Source organism: Camellia sinensis, chromosome 10 (genome assembly GCF_055761805.1).
Source record: "Camellia sinensis isolate YWXY chromosome 10, ASM5576180v1, whole genome shotgun sequence".
Lineage (NCBI taxonomy): Eukaryota > Viridiplantae > Streptophyta > Magnoliopsida > Ericales > Theaceae > Camellia > Camellia sinensis.
The window spans coordinates 6,196,382-6,219,159 of record NC_138970.1 but is presented as its reverse complement, the minus strand read 5'-3'; the positions used below and the strand labels follow the sequence as shown (position 1 = coordinate 6,219,159).

Below are 22,778 nucleotides of genomic sequence, written 5' to 3'. Positions count from 1 at the left end.
ATTTCTCAAATAGAGTCTACATAAAATTGGTTATTATAATTGAAATTGAGTTTGTGTAGAACTTTAAATGTAAATAGAAAAGACATGCTGATGTATTTTTTTTTTTTTTTTAAATAAGCCTTTAGAATATGTCACTTAAGCAAAGAAAAAAACTACTTTTAATATATATATATATGTATGATTACAAATATACCTCTTGAGATTTACTTAAAATATAGATTGCCTTTTATAGTTTGAAAAATTATAAATACCCCATTGCGGAAATTTTTTCTCTAGCAGAATTAAATAAAAAAATGAAATTTCTAACTTTTCTCCTATATACTAATAAAATTACCTGAATTATTAATTGAAATAAATGCCTAACTGTATTAAAAATTCGTTAATTGGCTTGATAATTTTTTCTTAAAATGGGTCATTTGTTATGAAATTAGAAATTTTATGACGGGATGTAATTTCTAAAAGACAATTCGTATTTTAAACAAATCTTTGTGGGTATATTTGTAATATATCCTATTTTAGAAGAAAATATGAAAAAATCAATTAGTATAATAGAATATTGCTCAAAAAACACTTGATAATTTTTGAGTAAATTATAAATACGGCTCCTGAGATTTATTTAAAAAATAAATTATCCTCTATAATCCTAGAAATTATATCCCGCCCTTGAAGTTTTTAATTTCATAAGGAATCACATATTTTATTAATAAATTATCAAGTTAATTAATCGTTTTTAATACAATCATAAATTTATTTTAATTTATAATTTACATAATTTTATTAAATATAAAGACAATCTACGTTTTAAACGAATTTCAATCGATCTAACCTTTTTTTTTTTTTGTTATAGGAAAATCTTCCCTACCGTCTCGCAGGTCCAAGACTCCAAGGCAACGCCTCTTGCAGAGATCATCAGGGTGTCCTGTTAGCCGTTCTGAACGAGGAGAGTATAATCTGGGAACTTACTCCGACTATAACCTAGGAACTTAACCCCGACCTATCAAGACATGCTCCGCTTAAGTCAGGACTCGCACAGCGGGAGAGTATTGAACCCACATCAAGTATTGATTAGACAACTTGAGGTCCAACCTCCTCGCACAGCGGAGGAGTATTGAACCCACACCAAGTGTTGATTAGACAACTTGAGGTCTAACTCTCTAACTAACTGTGCTTCACCTAAGAGATTGACTCAGAAGGAGAGAATTGAACATATAACCTTGAGACTTAAACCCTAAATCTTAATCACAATGCCACTCACCTGAGTTGATCTAACTTTTTTGAGGCGTTCGTAAAAAGTCTACCGAGAGGCTAACTCAGTTGCTGACATGTTGGCAAAGGAAACTTCACTACACCCTAACTCATCCGTGATATTTTCCGCTCTTCCATGTTTTGTGCTTTTTATGCTGGCTTTTGACAAACGTAGTGCCCATTTGTCAACATGGTTAGTAAGAGTTTTGAATTATAATTCTACTTATTGAGTGTATATTTATTTTGAGTTTTTAAATTATAATTTTATATTTATTTTTCAAAACTCAATTCAAAATATAATTATTACTTTTCAAAATTCATAATCAAACATATAATTCAAAACTCTTTTCAAAATTCAATTCAAATCAATATTTTAATTTTATTAAGATTTTAAATATTTTAATATTTAAATATATTACGATTTTTTCAATTTTTTCAATTTTTTGAATATTTTAATATTTAAATATATTACGATTTTAATTTTTTAAAATTTAAAATATTTTATAAAAATAAATTCAAACTCTATTTTATAAAAATATTTTTAAATATTTTAATTTTGTTGTTATGTCTTTGGTTACGATTTGAGTGTAGAGTTGTGAAAGTAATATAGAGTTTCGAGTTATGTGTTTGGTTATGAATTTTAAAAATAATTTCTTAATTGAGTTTTGTTTTATGTGTTTGGTTACGATTTGAGTGTAGAGTTGTTTTTAAATTTAAAATATTAACATTTTAAATTATTAAATTTTTTTGAATATTTAAATTATTTAAATTTTTTGAATATTTATTTTAATTTTTTACTTATTAAATTTTTTAGATTATTTAAATTATTTAAATTTTTATGATTTGAATTTTTTTAATATTTACTTAGAAAAGAAATTATTTCCTTTGTAGTATTTTTAATTAAAAAATTGATTAATGTTATTTTCTGTTAATAATAAATTTTTTTAATTGAATTGTAAAAAGAGTTTGGTTATGAGTGTTGATCAGAATTTTCAATAGTGTGAAAGTAGTGTGTTTTGTTATGAGTTATAACAATTTGAAATAAGTTTTGAAAACTCTTTCCAAAACTCATAACCAAACAAATTTTCTTACTTCACATGTCAAATCAAACTTTTAAAACTCAATTTTACATTCAATACAAAACTCATCAACACTCTATTCAAAAACCATAACCAAACAAATTTTCTACACTTAAATCATAATTCCACAACTCACAAACTCAAAATACAATTCATACTCTCAAATCATATTTACAAAACTCTACCAAACGCAACCTTATATTTGCAGCTTGGTTTCAAAAAAAAAAATTATATTGACTTTTTTAATAAAAAATTATTGGACAAGAAGAAAAAAACGTTACATATAAAATTATAATTATATCCTTTATATTATTTAGAATTATACATGGATGAAAATGTAAATTTTTTAAATTGGGTGGGATAATTTAATCATTTTATTATGATGTGACATCATAAATAAATATTAACAAAAAGCCAAAAACAATTTTTCACTAACTTATCAAATCACTTTTTAAAAAAATCAAAAAATTTGATAAAAAACTAAAAATTAATTTTTTACCATCTTTTCAAAACACCCCGTAAGATGACTATCCCATGTTGTGTAACTAACACTTCCTTATAAATAAATAATACTTGCCTCTTAGATAAAAAATTGGAGTATTTTTTCATAATTTTTTTTATCTACTTATATTTTATTTTATTTATATTATTTTATTATATTCTAGTAAGTTATATAAGTGATATAATTACTAAAATATCTTTAATAATATTCACATTTACAGTGTAAATATTCTGTGATGTGAATGTTCACATCGTCGATGTATATGTTGACACGTCAATGTGAATATTCACATTATAGAATGTTCACATCACTATATTGCTAACCGTTCAAAAAATATTTGTAACGATAGAAATGTCCATAAAATATATTAAATATGAGAATTAGGATTTAATAGATCAAATATTTATTACTTATTAAAATATAAAAATATTTTATAAACTAATTAGGATACAAACACTTAAAAAAGAATTTTTAATAAATTTTTCATAAAAAAGTAAAATAAAATAAAAGCTACTTTATATGTCTATATGTGATGATTGGTCCACTACATCCTATCCAATCTCACATTAAAATAAATTAAAAAAACCTTTTTGGTAGATCCTTCAATAATAATTTTTTTGGATAGATTAATACAGATGATATGTAAACACATGCAAAAAAAAAAAATAATAATAATAAAATATTTTAGTGTGAAAATAATATTTTTATTCATATTTTTAAGTAATTACTCATAAAAAGAAGACAAAGTAGTATGTGTATTAAGGAACCCAAATAAAACTTGGGGGGCTTAATTTTTTTTTCTTAAAACCTTGAGAGAGAGATTAATGCAATTTGCCTAGTCTTTTATTTTAGTTAAAGTTTTAATTTTTTTTTATTTACACTCTCTCAAGGAGAGGAAAAAAAATGTTAAAAAAATATACTATTTTTTATGTTTAACTAATTAAAGGTAACTAATTAGTTACGGGCCATGCGACAAGAGAATAAAATAAATATTTTTTTGGCCTCGTAATAGTTTTTTTATTTTTTATTTTTATGACCGGGTATTTGAGTTAACTTACGTGTATTTTGACTAATTGTAAGACTTATGCAAAACGCTCCCTCTATGTGGATTGGACAAATCTCGAACAAAGCCTGCAATCGTAGCCCTAGGTAGTTAACATCACCTAATGGGAGTTGAACTTGAAATCTGAAGGGAACACATTCCCATACTCCAATCTGCAACTACTAGGCCATCCCCTTGGGTTCCTAATAGAATGGTCCTCCTCTTAAATTTATGAATAGTTTGGCATATTTTTTTATTCCAAGTCAAGAGTTGTTAATTTTTTCAACTTTTAGATAATCATATTTTTGCAGCTTATTTAAATTATTTTTGTTTCATAAATTATGTAAAAATTACATAAAACACTACATAAATTTCTTCCGTCTTCTTCTTCTTCTTCTTCAAAAAAAAAAAAAAAAAAAAACACAAAAGAAGATATAAACAAATCAATAAACTGTACCAAACAAAATCTATGATGCTTTAGGAAATTAGTAAAAAATTGACTTTTTAATTTTTTTGTGACTTTTTGATTTTTTTGTATTAAAAAAATTATTTTTTTTTTAATTTATATAAAAAGTCAAAAAGTTAATTTTTTTAGAAATTTCTAAAACATCGACTTTAGGTCCAGTATACTTTCCATGATGTAAAAAAGTCAAAATAGAAAAGCTTTAGGGTTAAGCCATGGTCCAATTATTGTGGACCACATTAGAGGCCCTAAATTAGATGTTCATAAAAAGCATTGGACCACTTTGGAAGGTTAGGATAGGATTTAATAGGATCTCACGTTTACTTTTGGGTAAACTAGCCTACAAGGATAGGGCCTCCCTCACCCATGTCCAAACTTGGTCTTGGGTTGGGTATATACTCTTCTTTTTTTTTTTTTCTTCTTCCAAAAACTGAGAGGAATATTTTTATTCATATGATATAGACATGAGCATAATATGAACATGAACACGAATATAACATTTCTCGGTAACACAAATATGAAATAAGTTAGAATAGTGTTAAACTCCCTCACCCATGTCCAAACTCAGTTAAATATAATTTATTAAATGTATTTTCATCAAGCAGAAATTAATTTCGTGAAATTTAATTAGTATATATATTTTTTTTTAATTTTAAATTTTCATACATTTGATGCTTTTAAATTTTTTCGTTTTGGACATGACAACGCATACGAAGAGAATACTGATTGAAAATGATACAATAGACTGAAAATGGAATCACACCATAAAATGAAATAATAAATGGGTTGAGTCAATGTTGAGATAGTTTTGGCACAAATTCAATTCGGGAAAGGGTGTGTGCCATATATAAGTTATGTCATTTGAGAGTTTGATTAATAACTCAATATTATGAAAGTCATAACTAAATAAAAAAATTTAAATTATAATCAAATATCACATGAAGTATAATTAAATAACTTTTGGATCATAATCAAAACAATAACATAACTAACATCACAATATGTCATAATTAACAACACAGTAGATCATAATAAAAAAAACAAAAATTATAAAAGTACATATGATACACACCATAAAATTTTCCAATTCAAAATGACATGACAAAAACACAACCAACCATGACTTGATGCTCACCAAACACAACCTGATCCACTCAGATGGACAACTCAGATTTGTTTGTGATGTGGACATGGAATATTTTTTTATTATTATTATTGTTTTACATGAAAAGTGGATAATTTTTTAAAAATATTTCTGTTCATATCTAACAAAAGTATGTGGTAACTGGTAATAAGATTTTCCCTGGAAAATCAAATTCCATGTCTTGAATGCACTCAAATTATAGAATTAAAAGAGATTTGAAATGAAATTTTCATTGCGTGTGTTCATTCCTACTATTCAAAGAAATGCAACAAGTTTTTGTTTCAAATTGACATGTTCTAGTCCTCTTGATTAAATTTGATTCACATAAACTAGGGAGTGAACCTCTTTAAATTAGTATTTTGCTTCTTACCTAACCCAAAAAAAAAAAAAAAAAAAAAAAAAAAAAAAAAAAAAAAAAAAAAAAAAAAAGAGGCTAAAATTTAAGTGTATGAACCAAAATCTCATACTTGATTTAAATCTGTACCACACAATTCATTTTTGAATAACTTTTTTGGATTCAAGCTTTATCAGTTAACAGATTAGGAGTAGAACTGAACCCTAGTTTCAAAGATACATGTAGCATGACAAAACCAAGAGTGTGCATACATCACAGATTATAGCACGTATAGACCATCCCATTTATTTAGAGAGGGACCATATGCTGTAAAATAAATTGATGGGTGAAGAGACAATGACTCAAAATTGAATGAATATACATGTTGAAAGACAATTTACTCAGGACACCAATAAGATGCATAAATGAAAGGGAAAACTACGTGCAGGTGGAAGTTAGGAAAAATTACAAACACATGAGAGGTGCAAGTGTTTATTGAGAGGTGCAAGTATTTATGGTGGGGTGCATATGAAGGATGTGAGCCCTCCATGTGTTGATAAATTTTTTCATCAACTCTTACCAGCATGTAATTCTCCCTAAATGAAATTAATGCATCTAAACCATTATGTCAATTTGAAGCAAAAAAAATTAAGCTTAGTTGAGGAGAGCTATACTTACAAACAAATTTAATCCGACAACCTCATTAGAGGTTGATCACAAGCAAAAATCATGCATGAAAAATGGTGAATTCTAATCCTCTTGTTAGCCTGTGCGTAGAGAGAGATCTGATCTCTCTCACACGATATCAAGCATACAAAAATGAGAGAAAATACTGTTTTTATTCATTCATTCATATGAGAGATAAGATGTTATCATGAAACTCTGAATTAACAACATTGATTACACTTGTTTTCCAGGACTACAATTCTCACACACAAATCCTGAAGATATGGTATGGAATGCAAGTATATGAAAGTTTTCAAAATCTCAGCGTCTCAGAGAATTCGGAAGAGAAACATTTATATGCATGAAAAACTGGCACTATAAGAACTACACGAATTAGTCAACTCTTCAGCACATGTACACTACATATTTGTAACATGCTACATAGTACATATATGTAAAAAAGAAAAAAGAAAAAAGAAAAAAGAAATAAATAAATAAAAGAGATGCCATGAACAGAACGAAAAGGATTGAAACCCGTGAAGCACAAAGATTACATAGTAGCAGTAGCAACGGCAGCAGCATGGCTTTTAACATGAAGCACGGAGATCACATAACAGTAATGTAAGTACAGTTTCCAACTATGAAACTCTCAGAAGGCTTAATTTCAAATAATATCAGCTTCTAGTGGCACCGCTTAGCAGTATTTTCACTCTTCACTTGCAAATCTAATGCTAAGAATCCCATTTTTGCACCTACCTTGAATCACTTTATGCAGTCCACAGCTAACAAATCTCCACTTGCAAAAATAATTATGGTCTTACCTCTTTGATCAGCAGGCACCAAAGGGCCACAACGGTACTGTGGGAAAAGCAATAAAGTCGCCTAAGATTGAAGGAGTTTAACTATGAAGTAGATAGAAAATTTTCTTTGCTTACGGTACAGTTTTGAAGCTGACATAATTTGACATCAAGCCTTTAGCAATTCTCATTTAAAAAAAATAAACAACATTTCCCCATTGAAGATGGATGCCAGCTTCATGCATAACACACCTCAGTCACTATAAGGAAACATAGCAGCCAAATATGTAACTCTCAAATGAATGTTCACCCCTTCCCCTCCCTTTTTTTCTTCCAAAAACAACGTAAATAAAAACAATAGAAATGAAAACAGCTGCACAGCCGTACCCTTACATAAGCATAATTAAGATTTTAATGTTCTAACACTGCTAGATATTAAGAACAATGTGGGAAGCAAGTTAACAAGATCATCACAGAAGAAAAAGGAAAATAATTCAATGGCAAAAGTTCCAAATAACATGTTGTCTCATACCTTCTCCTCCTTCCGTATAAGATACAAGGCAGACAACTTCTTAGTTTAAGAAACTTCAGTTACTCAGGTCCTATACGAAAAGATGTAATTGATCTGCCCAAACAACAGTTTTAGGTTATTAGATGGTAGTAGTTAAAGGTCACTTGCATATAAATCATTTTAGGTGGCCACTTGCCATATATTTCAGAAAGCTATCCAAACTGGTATTTCAATATTAAGTTATCTGAACTGGTCTTTCATGTTCAACAATTCATCTCAAGAAAACCCTTCTCCAGTTCATTTTTCATATTTTCAAATTTGTTTGCTCTCCTAGGGTCTTCAAGTAGCCAGAGAGGTACAATGGACGTGAAAAACAATATTTACTAAAGTTCCCCTTGACTTGCCATTATTGATGCAATCCTTAAGTTTTCATGAGGCGGCCTTTTTGTACTCTAACCTTCCAATAGCCATGACAATCTCTGGTGCTGATCTTTATCCCGCAACTTAGCACCAAAAAGCAAATAGATTTAATCATTTAGACAAATTTCCCTCTCAATTTTATTGGTAACACATAAAACTCCACGAGTACTTCTCCACCTGGCCATCCTTTTTCTTTGACCAGAATCTTTGCCATTGCATTATTTCTACTTGCTATTATTACACTGGCTTTAATATTATATATGAGGACCACATAAAACTCCTCAAGTACTTCTCTATCCGACTATCTTATTTATTGCACATCAATCTTTGCCATACTGTTATTTCTACTTGGTATTATTACAGTTTTCTTCTTTTCCTGCTGCTTGGGATTAAAAAGAAAATAGCTCATACAATACAGTTATGTTTGTGTGCTTGTGCCAAGTTTACTACTTTGGTTTGTATTGAAGCCCCTAAATTTTCAAGCATCCTCCACAACTTTTTTAGCATTTTACTCCCTCTTGAGTTTCATCAATCAAAATTGTCATCAAGAAAGTAGCATTTCAGATTATGATTTGAATTCGCAAGTCAGAATTTTCCATTATAAGATTCTCTCTCCTTAATTTCTTTTGTATGGCAACGAAAATTTTACTAAAAAGCATATAACAAAACGATAATCTAAGACAGGCAGCACTGTGTGATCCTCGTGTCAATAATAACCTTACTAACACAACCAGAACTATCATATGCCAAAAGTTCCCCTGAGACCACTTGGTCATCCCGGAAGCCATAATTAGCAATGGCTTTTGCAACTTCTTGCCCTTCTTAACTACATGCTTCAAAATAATCAACTAAAGTTCTTAAAGGGCAGTCTCTTTGATAACCGACTAAAGTTTTAGTGTAAAAGAAAAAGAAAAGAAAAAGGAATCATCTCTTTGATAACATTTTCAATGAGAATGATGGGGCGGAAGCACCTTTGACCTTGTCTTTTAAATGTCTCCTCCAAATGAGAGATGCCAAGGACCATGTCGTAGAGAAAACCTTCACCCATTCCTGAGGCCCAATAATTTGTTGCTTTTCCACCATACTAAACACTACCAACATTTGAGCATCTCTCGGGGTACAACCTGCACTGGCTCATGTATCATTCTCAACTGATTCATCAAAAGTCATACAAAATGGCTCACAATATGATATTCAATAAACAAGTGTCTTCTTGACCAATACATGCATTATATGTGAAGTGTGAATTTGGTTGGTCCATAAAACCTAAACTGAACTGATAGTCTAGATAGCTCTAAGAACCTAACCAATCTAAACCCTTATAGGCCTAACCAAGTTAATCAACCCAAGAAACAAATAGATCCAACCCAAAGTGACCAAATCAGGATAGTCCAATCAAAAGTCACTCTGGACTGAGCCAAGTTGAACTCTCCAATTTTATCAATTACATTAAGGTTATTATTGATTTAGACTAATTATATTCAAGCCCAATCTGATTGTTACATAATTGGTTGTAAACCAAATAATTTGGTCAAATGAATCATGTTTGGCTAATAGATAAACAAAGATTACCAAATAAGGCAGATAGATGCACCAAATAAGCTTCATCTGAATTTCAAATTTTGTAACTCCTAGAAACCCTTTATTCAAGTGATTAACATATAACCATTCTCGTTTGATAAACCAAACTAGTTATTTCAAACCCAAAATTGATTAGAATGTTCTAGTAATGATATCAGTTGACCAAATATAGCCTAAGCTTAGTAGAAACTTAACGGCCAAAGTTGGCAGTTCACTTCAGTACATTTACCATAATTACATCGGCATTTGAAAACAAGTAAACAAAAAGACAAGAAAACTTTTAAGGACTTCTAAAACAAGCATGATCAAGTAGAACAGACATGGTTGCATCAACCATCAAATCTACCTAAAATATGCAGCTTCAGTTTTACCTCTAATGTAAAGATGCATGGCATCATAACATCATAGAGTCAACTTCCATCATCATTCTAACAGGCTAAGAAACTAATGGAGACATTAAATAGACCACGTAAAAGTAGATGGTACAAAAGAATGTGCTGTTTTCATAACTTAACTGAAATAATCTGTTAAAGGTATTAGAGCATTTAGGAGTTGTTAATAGGCCATCCAAGATTGAAAATGTATCTGTTCACTACTAGGGCATTACCTCACCATTTGGTGTTGGAAACAAAAATACTGCCCCGGCTTTTTGTTATCAGGCAGCTTCCATCATATGCGTCTCTCGAAGAACAAAGAACTTTCCAAGGGAAGCAACAAGAAAACAGGTTCAAAGTTAAAGGGGAGAGCTGATTCACATGATTGCAATAGATGAAACAATTTTTTCTAGTCCGGGAGAAGAAGTTTCTGATTACTGATAATAAATGCATAACAAAAGAAATTAGCTAAGATATCAAATGTTGGTAGCTACATGGGCGATTGTAGAGGCATAATCTACTTTTAAGATCACCCACTAGCAAGAAAATGGAAATTGGAGATTACTTAAAAAAAATAAATAAAAAAGAGATATAATTAAACATATATGAACCAACAAAAGCTTGCTCTGAAATTACTCATTTATCTGACGGAAAAAGAAGGTAGAAACCCATTGCAATGCTGACAGCAACCTCATTTGCACTCCACACCAACTTCGGCAGCTCGCCGAGGCTTGTTTTTTCGCCTGCTCCCGTTTTGTCTGAACCCAACAGACTTGACTGACTCATCGATGCTAGTTTTTGTTCCCACTCCATTTTCCTCTATGACCGAATCTGGATTTTCCTTAACCTGTGAAGCTTTCTTCCTCTTCCTCTTCTTCCCGTTCTCTGCAGCAGCTTCATGTTTCACATCTTTGTTAGAAATAGAGCTTTTTGTATTCTCACCTTCATCTTCTTCTTCTTCTATGTTCTCGGCTTCTTCCTCAATTTCATCCTTCAGTGGTTTTTGTGGCCTTCCTCTTCTCCTATATGGCGGAATCTTCTCTTCCTCACCACTGCCAGCCTCATCACGAGCAGCAATAGTGGTTTGCTTCTTCCCTTTTCCTCTACCTCTACCCATAACTTGAATACCTTGTTAAATAAATTTCAAACAACAGAGAAAGATATCTGCAAGAACAAATACATGGAATCAAAGGCCAAGAAAATCATAATGACTCCATGAACTCCAAAAACAACAAATCAACTGAAATTACCACAAAGAAACAGAAACACATGCACCATTTTTTCACAACCAAAAGGACAAAAACATAAAAATAAAGCCAAGGAAAGGGAAAAGAGATTTTTAGATGGGACAACAAACATAACCTAAAGGCACCAGCTTTAAAGAGTGAACACTTAACAGTATTCTAAAACTCAACAAAAGAGAAAACGAATACGAACAAAACAAAAACTTGGTTTCAGCACAAACATACAAATCCATTGTCTTAGTCTAATCCATAGAAAAACTTGAGCATAGCACTCTAGGTTTTTGGAGGGAGGTTTATGGAGAAGCGTTGATTGCCCAGCTGTTCTAACCTAACCTACTGATCCGCTAACATCCTACTGAGTGCAAATAGTATAATCCATAGGAAAACTCCTGTAACAATTTGAAACTGGAAGCTTTTGTATGAGATGAACAACCTAAATAAATCATAAATCAATATAAATCTGTGCAACCAATTAGCAGGAGAAGAAAATATTCATGGCAAAAAGAGCATTAAGGGGGAAAAGAAGAAGAAGAACTCAAAGTCATCCCTTTTACAAACAACATTAGTGTCATCCAAACACCAAAACAAAGAAGAGATTCAAACCCTTGTTAGAAAATCAAATCCATCTATCAACAACAAAAAGGAAAAGTACAGAACTCGATGCTTACTTTACTTCTAACACTCACTAAGGAAAACCCAAATCCCAAATCAATAAATGGATTTGAGAACTGAACAAACAAACAACCTATAAAGATAAGAAATTTTTCTAGAAAACCAATACAACATATTGTATATAGCTCTGTATCTAATGCTTTATAGAGAGAGAGAGAGAGAGAGAGAGAGAGAGAGAGAGATGAGAAATGAAACAGACCTCATATGAAACGGCCGCGGTTTGCATCTCCAAGACAAAGCCCATTTCAAGAAATCCGATTCTACCAATCAAGAAACTAAAAGAAACCCATAAATCAGATATGTTTAGCTTCAACTGTAATGAAAGCAGAAAAGCAAAAGACTGTAAAAGTAGTTAAAAAAGCTATGATCTGAGCATGAACTAAAGAAGACCCAGATCAGAAAACAATACAAATTGACAAAACATTTAAGAAATACTAAATTGGGATTTGAAGAGATTAGTCTCTGCCATGAGAGGTTTTAGGAGCTTAGCCAAAGCGTAGAGGCGGAGAGGACTGAAATGAATAGAGTAGTGAAGAAAAGAGAAGTGGTATGTATGGTACACATTGGTGAAAAAAGATATATTATTTATTGATTTACAGGGCTGTTTGGGAATTTAACCAAATCAAACCAAACCAAATCAAGCCTTAAGTCCCATCAAATAAGATCGACTACATGAATCTTTCTTCTCCATGTGATCCTATAATGGAAATTTTATGTGTCAACATAGTTGCAACAAAAAAATATATATATAAATTGATTTAAATAGTTAATTTTCAAACCGGTATGCATGTACTACTTAGGGTTGCAAACGAACGAAGTAGAGCCGAATTTTGTTGAGGTCGAGCTCGGTTCGTTTACTTATCAAGCTTATTTATCGAGCTCGGGCTTGGCTCGATAAGGAACTAAGCTCGAGCTCGGCTCGGCTCGGCTCGTCAATATTAATGAAACTCAAGTTCGGCTCTGCTCGATAATTTTTTTAATATTATTTATATTATTTAATATATAAATAATATATTTATTATATAATTTAAATAAAGATAAACAAGTCAAACTTGACGAGCCGAGTTTATGCGAGTTCGAACTCGACTCGTTTATTAAACGAACTGAATTGAACTGAGCCCTTAATGAGTAGAGCCGAGCTTGTTTATGAAGAGTTCAGTTCATTTGCGGCTCTAGTACTACTCATACACACAAAGATTTGGCTGTTCATATATATCATAGTTCATACGTGGTCTTGACCATTTGGAAGTTTAGAACATAGTTTTGAAGAGATTATATGTGCTTAGGTTGTAAATATCATATTTAAATATTTTTTAGATTTTAATTTCCGAGCATTATAAATAAACAATTGATGGTACGAGTTTGATAATAAAAGTTAGGGCAAATTACATATACTTCTCTCGAGATTTAACTAAATTACAGATACTTCCTTAAAGTTTCGGAAATTACAGATACCTCCCTGAAGTTTATATTTTCATAACAAATTGTCCTATGAGGTTTTTATTTTCATAACAATTTGCATCCTAATTTATTATGCAAATAGTACCTTCAGGGGAGTATCTGTAATTTCTCAAACTTCAGGAGACATCTGTAATTTTACTAAATCTCGAGGGGTATATGTAATTTGCCCTAAAAGTTAAGGAATAAAGTATTACAGAGTAGCACTCTTTTTTTAAACAATTTATTCTTGATGCATTATTCCATAATTTTTATTCTAAATTGAAAATTAACAAAAATTAAACGGTCACACATGATGAGTTTTGATTATTCAAACAACAAAATAGAAGGATTTGATAATTAATTCTCTTAACTCGTCCGAATGAAACCATTTAAATCCTATCACACTTTCGTTTTGAATTGTTATCAATTAAAGAATATTTTGTGTTGTAAAATATAGGGAGAATAAATAAATTTGAAAGAAAAATACAATAAAGAAAAATGTTTACCTCATCTTTGTGTTATTTATTAATCAACTTTACCACAAATTCATTGTTTATTTTTGGTATAAAGAAGGAACTTCATTCATTCAAAAAGATTAGTGTAGTTTGCATGGATAATACAACATACAAAAAGATAGGTAGCAAACGCCAACTACTTAATACCAGACTAAAGAAGATAAAAGTAGAAAGTAGAACCACATCACCAAACTAATTCAAAAAAATTAGGTGATTGTGTGATGTTTGATATCTTGTTTCATGACTTTTTTTAAATTTAAAAATATGGCAAAACCAAACAATAAACTATAGACAAGAAATAAGAACGGGCAACACTACAAGAAAAGGGGTCAAATAACACGGAAGCAATAGCGACGGCGCGCCTCCCGTCGCAAAAAATGATTTTTTGCGACAACAACTTATACCGTCGCAAATAAAGGCGTTAGCGACGGCGTTTGTTCCGTCGGTAATAAAACCACGTGGATAGTTAGTAAATGCCGAATTATTAGCGACGGCATTTTTTACCGTCGCAAAAAATATTAGTTTTGAGACGGCATATGTTTGCTGTCGCAAACAGTGGCCATTTGCGACGGCAAACTTCCGTCGCAAAAAGGGGCTTATTAAAACGGCGCCGTTTTATGATGTAATTAGTAACCATCGGCGACGGTGTAAAACGAACCGTCGCAAAAAGTTAAAAAAAAAAAAATTACCCCCGCCCTTCCCTTTCATCTTGCCGCTCGATGATTTCAACTAAATCCCTAAATCTTCGAAACATTTTTTTCCCCCCAAATTCCTCAAACGAGCTACGAAGGCGAACGGCTCTCTGTAGCGGTGGTGCGGTGGTGCGGCGGTGCGGCGGCGACGACAACGGCTTTGGTTGGTCCGGCGACGACAACGGCTCTCTCTGCGTATGCTCTCTCTCTCTCTCTCTCTCTTTCTCTCTCTCTCTCTCTCTCTCTCTATATATATATATATAGATGAATGTATATTCGACAACGGCTCTCTCTCTCTCTCTATATATATATATAGATGAATGTATATTCGACAACGGCTCTCTCTCTCTCTCTCTCTCTGGTGGAACGAAACCAGATAATACAGCAGCGAGTGAGAGACCAAACACAGTACAAGTTATGAGGTTGATTAATGTTTTTGCACCTAGGATAAATTATACAAATAAGTGAAACTGCATTTAATAGTTCAAGAAAATATACTAATTGTGCACTGATAAGAACTATAGGTAAACATGACAACTATAGCATTGAAGTGACAAAATATAGTTCCATAAGAGCCATCGACAGATAAATATGGGTGCAATTTTGAGGTCGAGGTTCAATCAATGTTAATTACCAATTTTGCTACCAAGTGATTGAACGACTACCACTCCTGCCTTTATCTTTCATGCACTGCCATGTCAATAGCTTTTCAAAATTGCTGCATTTCTATGCTTCTGAGGCCAATAATTGACCTATTAACCAAACAGTAGATAAATACTACATGGATACTATCAAAATATTTGGAAGCAAAAACTAAGAATATAAACAAATTCTCAATAATTAAATAATTAAACATGTTGAGATCTAGGAATATTAAAAACTCATTAAAAAATATTTAAAGGCTTAAAAGATTGAGGATAAAAAATAGAAAAGGAAATTAATAAACAAATCAAACTAAGAATAATTAGATGTACCTTAAATGGCCCAAACCTGAGTTATAAAGCTATGAGCACCATTTAAGCCTTTCTCTTCACCAGTATTAAATAAAATATGACGGAATTCTTAAATCCATGAGCCGATTGAGAAATTCCTCGAGCAAGGGGGAGTCTACTGATAAGATGAATGTTTGGCTTATGACACGTAGAGGAGATGACCCAGAGGTTATCCAGACCTTGGTAGTTTCCAAACACCTTTGATTGTATTTAAAGTTTATTTTTTGTGTGTCAACCATCTTAATTTGGCATATACTTGAATGTCTTATTCAATACAGGATGAGTTTAATCGTCAACTCTCTATGCTACCTGAGGATGGTCGGACTTTGGAGGCTAGGAATGCCATTTTCCATGAGTTGATAGGTCATAACGGACATAGATATTGTCGCACATACGGGAGAATTGTGCGTCGGAGAACGGTGTATAAAGATGGTGCTGGGCCATCACAGTCAACACCCCAGCCATCGACTATTGATCAGATCACGCAGCAGGTTCGTGCAGAGCTAAGGGATGAGTTGAGGGAGGAGCTACGAGCAGAGTTCTCTACACATTTACAGCAGATGAGAGCTGAGATGATGGCCCTTGTGTCACAGGGGGCGAGTGTAGATCCCAACAGACAGGTTCCATATAAATGAAATTGTTTGATAGTTCAATTGTCACTCAAGATTATGTATAAAATTTGAATATGATTAACACATTATGCATTGACTAACATAGGTTCCTGATGCATCGAGTGGCCACCGGGCATTTAGGGAATCTGCAGAAGACGAGAATCCATATACACCACCACCAGAAGATCATGTATAAAATGTATCTTTGCATTCTAAGCTAAAATGTATCTTTGCATTCTTTACATTCTAAGTTAAGAGACTTGTGGGAGAAGACGGGACTAGTTAGAGCCGGATTTAGTACGAAACTTGGCACACACGACCACCTAGGCACGAGAGACTTGTAGGAGAAGACGGGCCTCGAATCGGGTTTCCGGTTTGGGAGTTAGAGCTGGATTTCGCTTTAGGTAAACTACTTCCTTAAGAAACTTGAATTCGAGGTGTTAATGCCCCAAAATCACCAAACGGCGTCGGTTGAGCACGAAACTTGGCACACGCGACCGCCTAGGCACGAGAGACTTGTAGGAGAAGACAGGGCTCGAATTGGGTTCCCGGTTTGGGAGTTAGAGCCGGATTTCACTTTAGGCAAACTAGTTCCTTAAGAAACTTGAATTCGAGGTGTTAACGCCCCAAAATCACCAAACAGCGTCAGTTGAGCACGAAACTTGGCACACGCGACCGCCTAGGCATGAGAGACTTGTGGGAGAAGACGGGGCTCGAATCGGGTTCCCGGTTTGAGAGTTAGAGCCGGATTTCACTTTAGGTAAACTAGTTTCTCAAGAAACTTGAATTCGAGGTGTTAACGCCCCAAAATCACCAAACGGCGTCAGTTGAGCACGAAACTTGGCACACGCGACCGCCTAGGAACGAGAGACTTGTGGGAGAAGACGGGGGTCGAATCGGGTTTCCGGTTTGGAAGTTAGAGCCGGATTTCACTTTAGGCAAACTAGTTCCTTAAGAAACTTGAATTCGAGGCGTTAATGCTCCAAAATCACCAGACGGCGTCGGTTTAGCACGAAACTTGGCACACGCGACCGCCTAGGCACGAGAGACTTGTGGGAGAAGACGGGGCTCGAATCGGGTTCCCGGTTTGGGAGTTAGAGCCGGATTTCACTTTAGGCAAACTAGTTCCTTAAAAAACTTGAATTCGAGGTGTTAACGTCCCAAAATCACCAAACGGCGTCGGTTTAGCACGAAACTTGGCACACGCGACCGCCTAGGCACGAGAGACTTGTGGGAGAAGACGGGGCTCGAATCGGGTTCCCGGTTTGGGAGTTAGAGCCGGATTTCACTTTAGGCAAACTAGTTCCTTAAGAAACTTGAATTCAAGGCGTTAATGCTCCAAAATCACCAAACGGCGTCGGTTTAGCACGAAACTTGGCACACGCGACCGCCTAGGCACGAAAGACTTATGGGAGAAGACGGGGCTCGAATCAGGTTCCCGGTTTGGGAGTTAGAGCCGGATTTCACTTTAGGCAAACTAGTTCCTTAAGAAACTTGAATTCGATGTGTTAATGCTCCAAAATCACCAAACGACGTCGGTTTAGCACGAAACTTGGCACACGCGACCGCCTAGGCACGAGAGACTTGTGGGAGAAGACAGGGCTCGAATCGGGTTCCCGGTTTGGGAGTTAGAGCCGGATTTCACTTTAGGTAAACTACTTCCTTAAAAAACTTGAATTCAAGGTGTTAACGCCCCAAAATCACCAAACGGCATCGGTTGAGCACGAAACTTAGCACACGCGACCGCGTAGGCACGAGAGACTTGTGGGAGAAGACGGGGCTCGAATCGGGTTCCCGTTTTGGGAGTTAGAGCCGGATTTCACTTTAGGCAAACTAGTTCCTTAAGAAACATGAATTCGAGGCATTAATGCTTCAAAATCACCAAACGGCGTCGGTTTAGCACAAAACTTGGCACACGCAACCGCCTAGGCACGAGAGACTTGTGGGAGAAGACGGGGCTCGCATCGGGTTCCCGGTTTGGGAGTTAGAGCCGGATTTCACTTTAGGCAAACTAGTTCCTTAAAACTTGAATTCGAGGCGTTAATGCTCCAAAATCACCAAACGACGTCGGTTTATCACAAAACTTGGCACACGCGACCGCCTAGGCACGAGAGACTTGTGGGAGAAGACGGGGCGCGAATCGGGTTCCCGGTTTGGGAGTTAGAGCCGGATTTCACTTTAGGCAAACTAGTTCCTTAAGAAACTTGAATTCGAGGCGTTAATGCTCTAAAATCACGAAACGGCGTCGGTTTAGCACGAAACTTGGTACACGCGACCGCCTAGGCACGAGAGACTTGTGGGAGAAGACGGGGCTCGAATCGGGTTCCCGGTTTGGGAGTTAGAGCTGGATTTCACTTTAGGCAAACTAGTTCCTTAGGAAACTTGAATTCGAGGCGTTAATGCTCCAAAATCACCAAACGGCGTTGGTTTAGCACGAAACTTGGCACACGCGACCGCCTAGGCACGAGAGACTTGTGGGAGAAGACGGGGCTCAAATCGGGTTCCTGGTTTGGGAGTTAGAGCCGGATTTCACTTTAGGCAAACTAGTTCCTTAAGAAACTTGAATTCGAGGCGTTAATGCTCCAAAATCACCAAACGACGTCGATTAGCACGAAACTTGGCACACGCGACTGCCTAGGCACGAGAGACTTGTGGGAGAAGACGGGGCTCGAATTGGGTCCCGGTTTGGGAGTTAGAGCCGGATTTCGGTCTAGTCAAAATTATTTACTAGACTATCTTTCTAATTATATAGTAGTCAATTTTTTTTTATATTTTTCTGTAATTAAAATATTAACACCATTATATGGTTACTAATTATTTTTATCTTGTTTTTTTCTGATATTTCCTGAGTAGCAGTTTGCTTCTTGTGGAATGCGGGCGTATAAAGATTATGACCAACTTTTGTTTTTGTAACCCACAAAAGAATCAAGACGAAAACTTTTGGTTTTGATTTTGATTTATGTTATTTAAATTTGGGAACAACATTATGTATGTAGTATGCGACATTATGTAGTGGCATAATTTTTATTGTTATGAATTTTTATTTCTGTATTGTTATGAATGGAACAACATTATGAATTTTCATTATTTGTCAACTTTTGTTTATGTATGTATTTATATTATTATGTAATTTTTGGATTTTTTTTATAGTTATTTTTCATTTAATACAGGTTATTTTAACAATTTCCCAACAGGTTTTTTTTTTTTTTTTTTTTTGAGACGGCATAACAACCCGTCGCAAAAAAATTTTAGGAGGCTTTTGCGACGGCAGCCATACTGTCGCAAAAGCTACGCAATGTAATTGAAAATAAAACCTTTAGCGACGGCTCAGGCTGCCGTCGGCAATAGTATCAGCTACGACACTTTTAGCGATGGCATTCTTGTCGTCTCAAAAAACCTTTTTTAGCGACGGAAATACTGTGCCGTCGCAAAAACTCAGATTTTCTTCCATTATTGGCGACAGAACATTGCCGTCGCAAAAAAGGCAGTCTGCCGTCGCAAAAAACAATGGCGACGGCACTTACCGTCGCTAAAGCCCTTTTGCAACCCCCTTTGTCGCGATCCCCACTTGCCGTCGCAAAAAGCCAAATTACCGTCGCAAAAAGTATTAGAGACGGCGCACGGACCATTTGCGACGGCGTTTTGCCATCGCAAAAAACACTTTTTTTTGTAATGCAAAGAGATTTTAGGGAATTAGTGAAATAGTAGATTTTAAATCACTTGAAATTATAAATATAATCCTTTTTGTTTAAAAGAAATGGCAGGAGAGTATCAACTAGCAAGACAAAAAAATTCACTCCAATATTCAAGACTTCCTCTTACAACATTACTTATTGAGTAGTAAGTCAAAATACAAGGTATAGAAGCCATGTATGTTCCCGTCACCTATTTGCTAACTCGTTGTTGGGTACATATTTTGTATAAAGCCAATTATAGTTCAACATGTGACAGGTTAGGGGTAAAACGGGAAGACAATTCAAACCTTCGATCGTGATCGTACACGTGGCAGTTAGTATTGATTTTCATAAGATCTGCATAGTACTAGATCAGCAAAGAGATGCAAAGTGATGTGGTTTCAACGATTACTCACATTTAAATTCAAAATCAAGAAGGAACCCTAACTGCAGGTATTGGCATAGTGGAGCTAATTATAAGGCAACATGATCAGCGATCATGGAGGAGCGGTTCGACGATTAGAAGTGCAGTTCGATGGTTATTTTTGAGAAGTATAAATAGTAGAGAAGGCCCCAGAAAAAGCCCCAGACTCAGATCCATAAAACCAGTTTTATTCTGCTTTATTTCTTTTCCAGTTTTTACATTTCTTGTTCTTTACATTTCGGTACTTCAAATTCCTGCAGTGCATTTCGTTCATAGGAGTAGTTTTCAAGTAGCTTGTTGCTGTAGACCTCTACGAGGCTGATTTGGATCTTTGTAAGTCTTTCATTTTGCTTAATGAAATACTACAACTGTTCTTCATTTAATCATTGTTTGCTTAATTCTCCTAAACAAAGCCACCAGTAAAAGTCCTCTTCATTGAGGCTGAAAGAACTAAAACACAATCGTCTGATAATTGGTTGGCAATTAACATTCTGTAAGGACTGATTGATCCTTACTGGTACGTTCACTAGGGGTGAGCAGCGGATATACCGATCCGTCAAAACCGACCGATCCGATCCGATCTGCCGCATTTTGGACGGATACGTGATGATGAGCGGACGGTTGCGGATTGATTTTCTCCAATCCGCCAATTTAGTGGACGGATGGCGGATTTGAGATTCTTTTGGCCACAACCGAACCACCAAACCGCTAGCATTCCTAGTAATTTATATGACTTTGTATTTTCAATTTGTTTAAATATTTTGTTTGTGTTTTCAATTGAAAAAGAGTTTAAATATTCTGTTGAAAAAAAGTTTTCAACGTGAATATATTTTTTGAATTGAAAAAAATAAACGTATTATTTATCTATATTTTTTAGTTTTTAAATCTAACTCTAAAAATAGAAAATATGATATATGTTGGTTGGTTTTTGTTTTCAAAAATATATATAGATGTAACAATACAGAGACATACAATCTCTACTACTGCTTTGTTCATGGTTTTTGTGGTTTGAATTATTTTTATATTTTAAGAACCAAAGATTGTAATACTTTATGTGGATGAATCATGCTGCGATTGTAATATGTGGATGAGGCATACAATGATTGTGATATTCTAAAGTTTCAAACTTTCTTTCTTTGGATGAGGTATACAGTGATTGTAGTACTTTTTTAAGTCATTGATTGTAATACTTTTTTTTTTTTTTTTTTTTTTTGAGGAAGTGCACAAGCTGAATTATGTTAAAAATTTATAAAATTTTAAACCGTCAAACCGATTTGCATCCATCCACCAAACTGCCAATCCGCTCAATCCACATCTGCCTAATTGGAGGACGGATGTGGATTGATTTTCTCCAATCTGCCAATCTGGTGGACAGATGGCGGATTGGAGGTTCCGTGGCCGCAACCGACCCGCGCCCACCCCTAACGCTCACAATTACAAAAATAACCTTCGAAAGCCAAAAAAGCCAACATATATTTTTGGCACACCCAGTGGGACTAATTAAAATGGTTAGACGTAGGAGACAAGGAGAAAATGAACGCTTGGAAGAAGGCGTGGAAGGAGAGGTAGAAATGCCTAATACAGAGGATAATGTGATAACACATCCTGTAGAAACACCCATTTTATCAGAACCTATGGTCGAACAGACCAGCACTTCGGAACAAGTACCACATGTTCATAATATTGGACGAGGCCAAGGAATTAGACCATCCACTGTTCCATCTACTCAGCCAATGAATCCATGGGGTGGCCTAGTAGATGCCATGGGACAACAGTTAATGAACATAATGGAAAGGTGGGCAACATCCTTTTTGGATCGAATGAATACCCACCAACCAACAAACACAAGATACATGGAGGAAATTTCAAATGTCCCTCAGCAAAGATTGGCTAGAGATAAACAACCTATGCAAATTAATGGACATTCTAATGGTCAAACTAGTAATCAAAACTATGAAAGACCATCACCTCAGTCTTGGTATGAACTTATTTTGAGGCCTATAGCAAGTCAAAATGCCTCATTACTTAACAGTGAAGCCACACAAATTGGTGGATCTAGCCCAGTACAAGAAAATGGCATAAGGATGGTTCCAAATACCATGTTCGAAGCCATACGTGGCACGAGGGGGTTCACTAATCCTTTATTTGAATTCATACCCGGGGGTTTGGAAGGTTTTCCTATAACTAGAAGAAACACAACACCTGTTCCAACACCTTTCGCAGGACAGTCTCAAAGGGGTCACCCATACCCCCAACAGCAGCCAGCACCACAAGGACAACCAGTCCCAATATACCACCCTATGGACTAAGAGGACCCCATGCACAAGGTTGTCCACCAAATCCTATGTTTGCTCCT

At 34.6% G+C, this 22,778-nt stretch overlaps 1 protein-coding gene and 1 long non-coding RNA gene across 2 annotated transcripts; both read right to left on the bottom strand.

Moving 5' to 3' along the window:
* Positions 1-7,232: 7,232 nt before the first annotated feature.
* Positions 7,233-9,332, bottom strand: LOC145800951 (uncharacterized). The gene is made up of 3 exons (XR_014341582.1): positions 9,175-9,332; positions 7,805-7,897; positions 7,233-7,333 (listed from the first exon to the last, which is right to left on the bottom strand). It is a non-coding gene; the product is annotated as an uncharacterized LOC145800951 (long non-coding RNA).
* A 1,401-nt stretch (positions 9,333-10,733) lies between these two features.
* On the bottom strand, positions 10,734-12,661 carry LOC114266062 (rho GTPase-activating gacO-like protein). Its single transcript, XM_028206961.2, has 2 exons — positions 12,274-12,661; positions 10,734-11,322 (listed from the first exon to the last, which is right to left on the bottom strand). The coding sequence occupies exon 2, from the start codon at positions 11,273-11,275 to the stop codon at positions 10,850-10,852; it is 426 nt and encodes a 141-aa protein (XP_028062762.2). The 5' UTR covers positions 11,276-11,322; positions 12,274-12,661; the 3' UTR covers positions 10,734-10,849.
* Positions 12,662-22,778: the final 10,117 nt, after the last annotated feature.

Coding starts and splice junctions, on each gene's coding strand:
- LOC114266062 (XM_028206961.2), bottom strand. CDS start 11,275: ATGGGTAGAGGTAGAGGAAAAGGGAAGAAGCAAACCACTATTGCTGCT.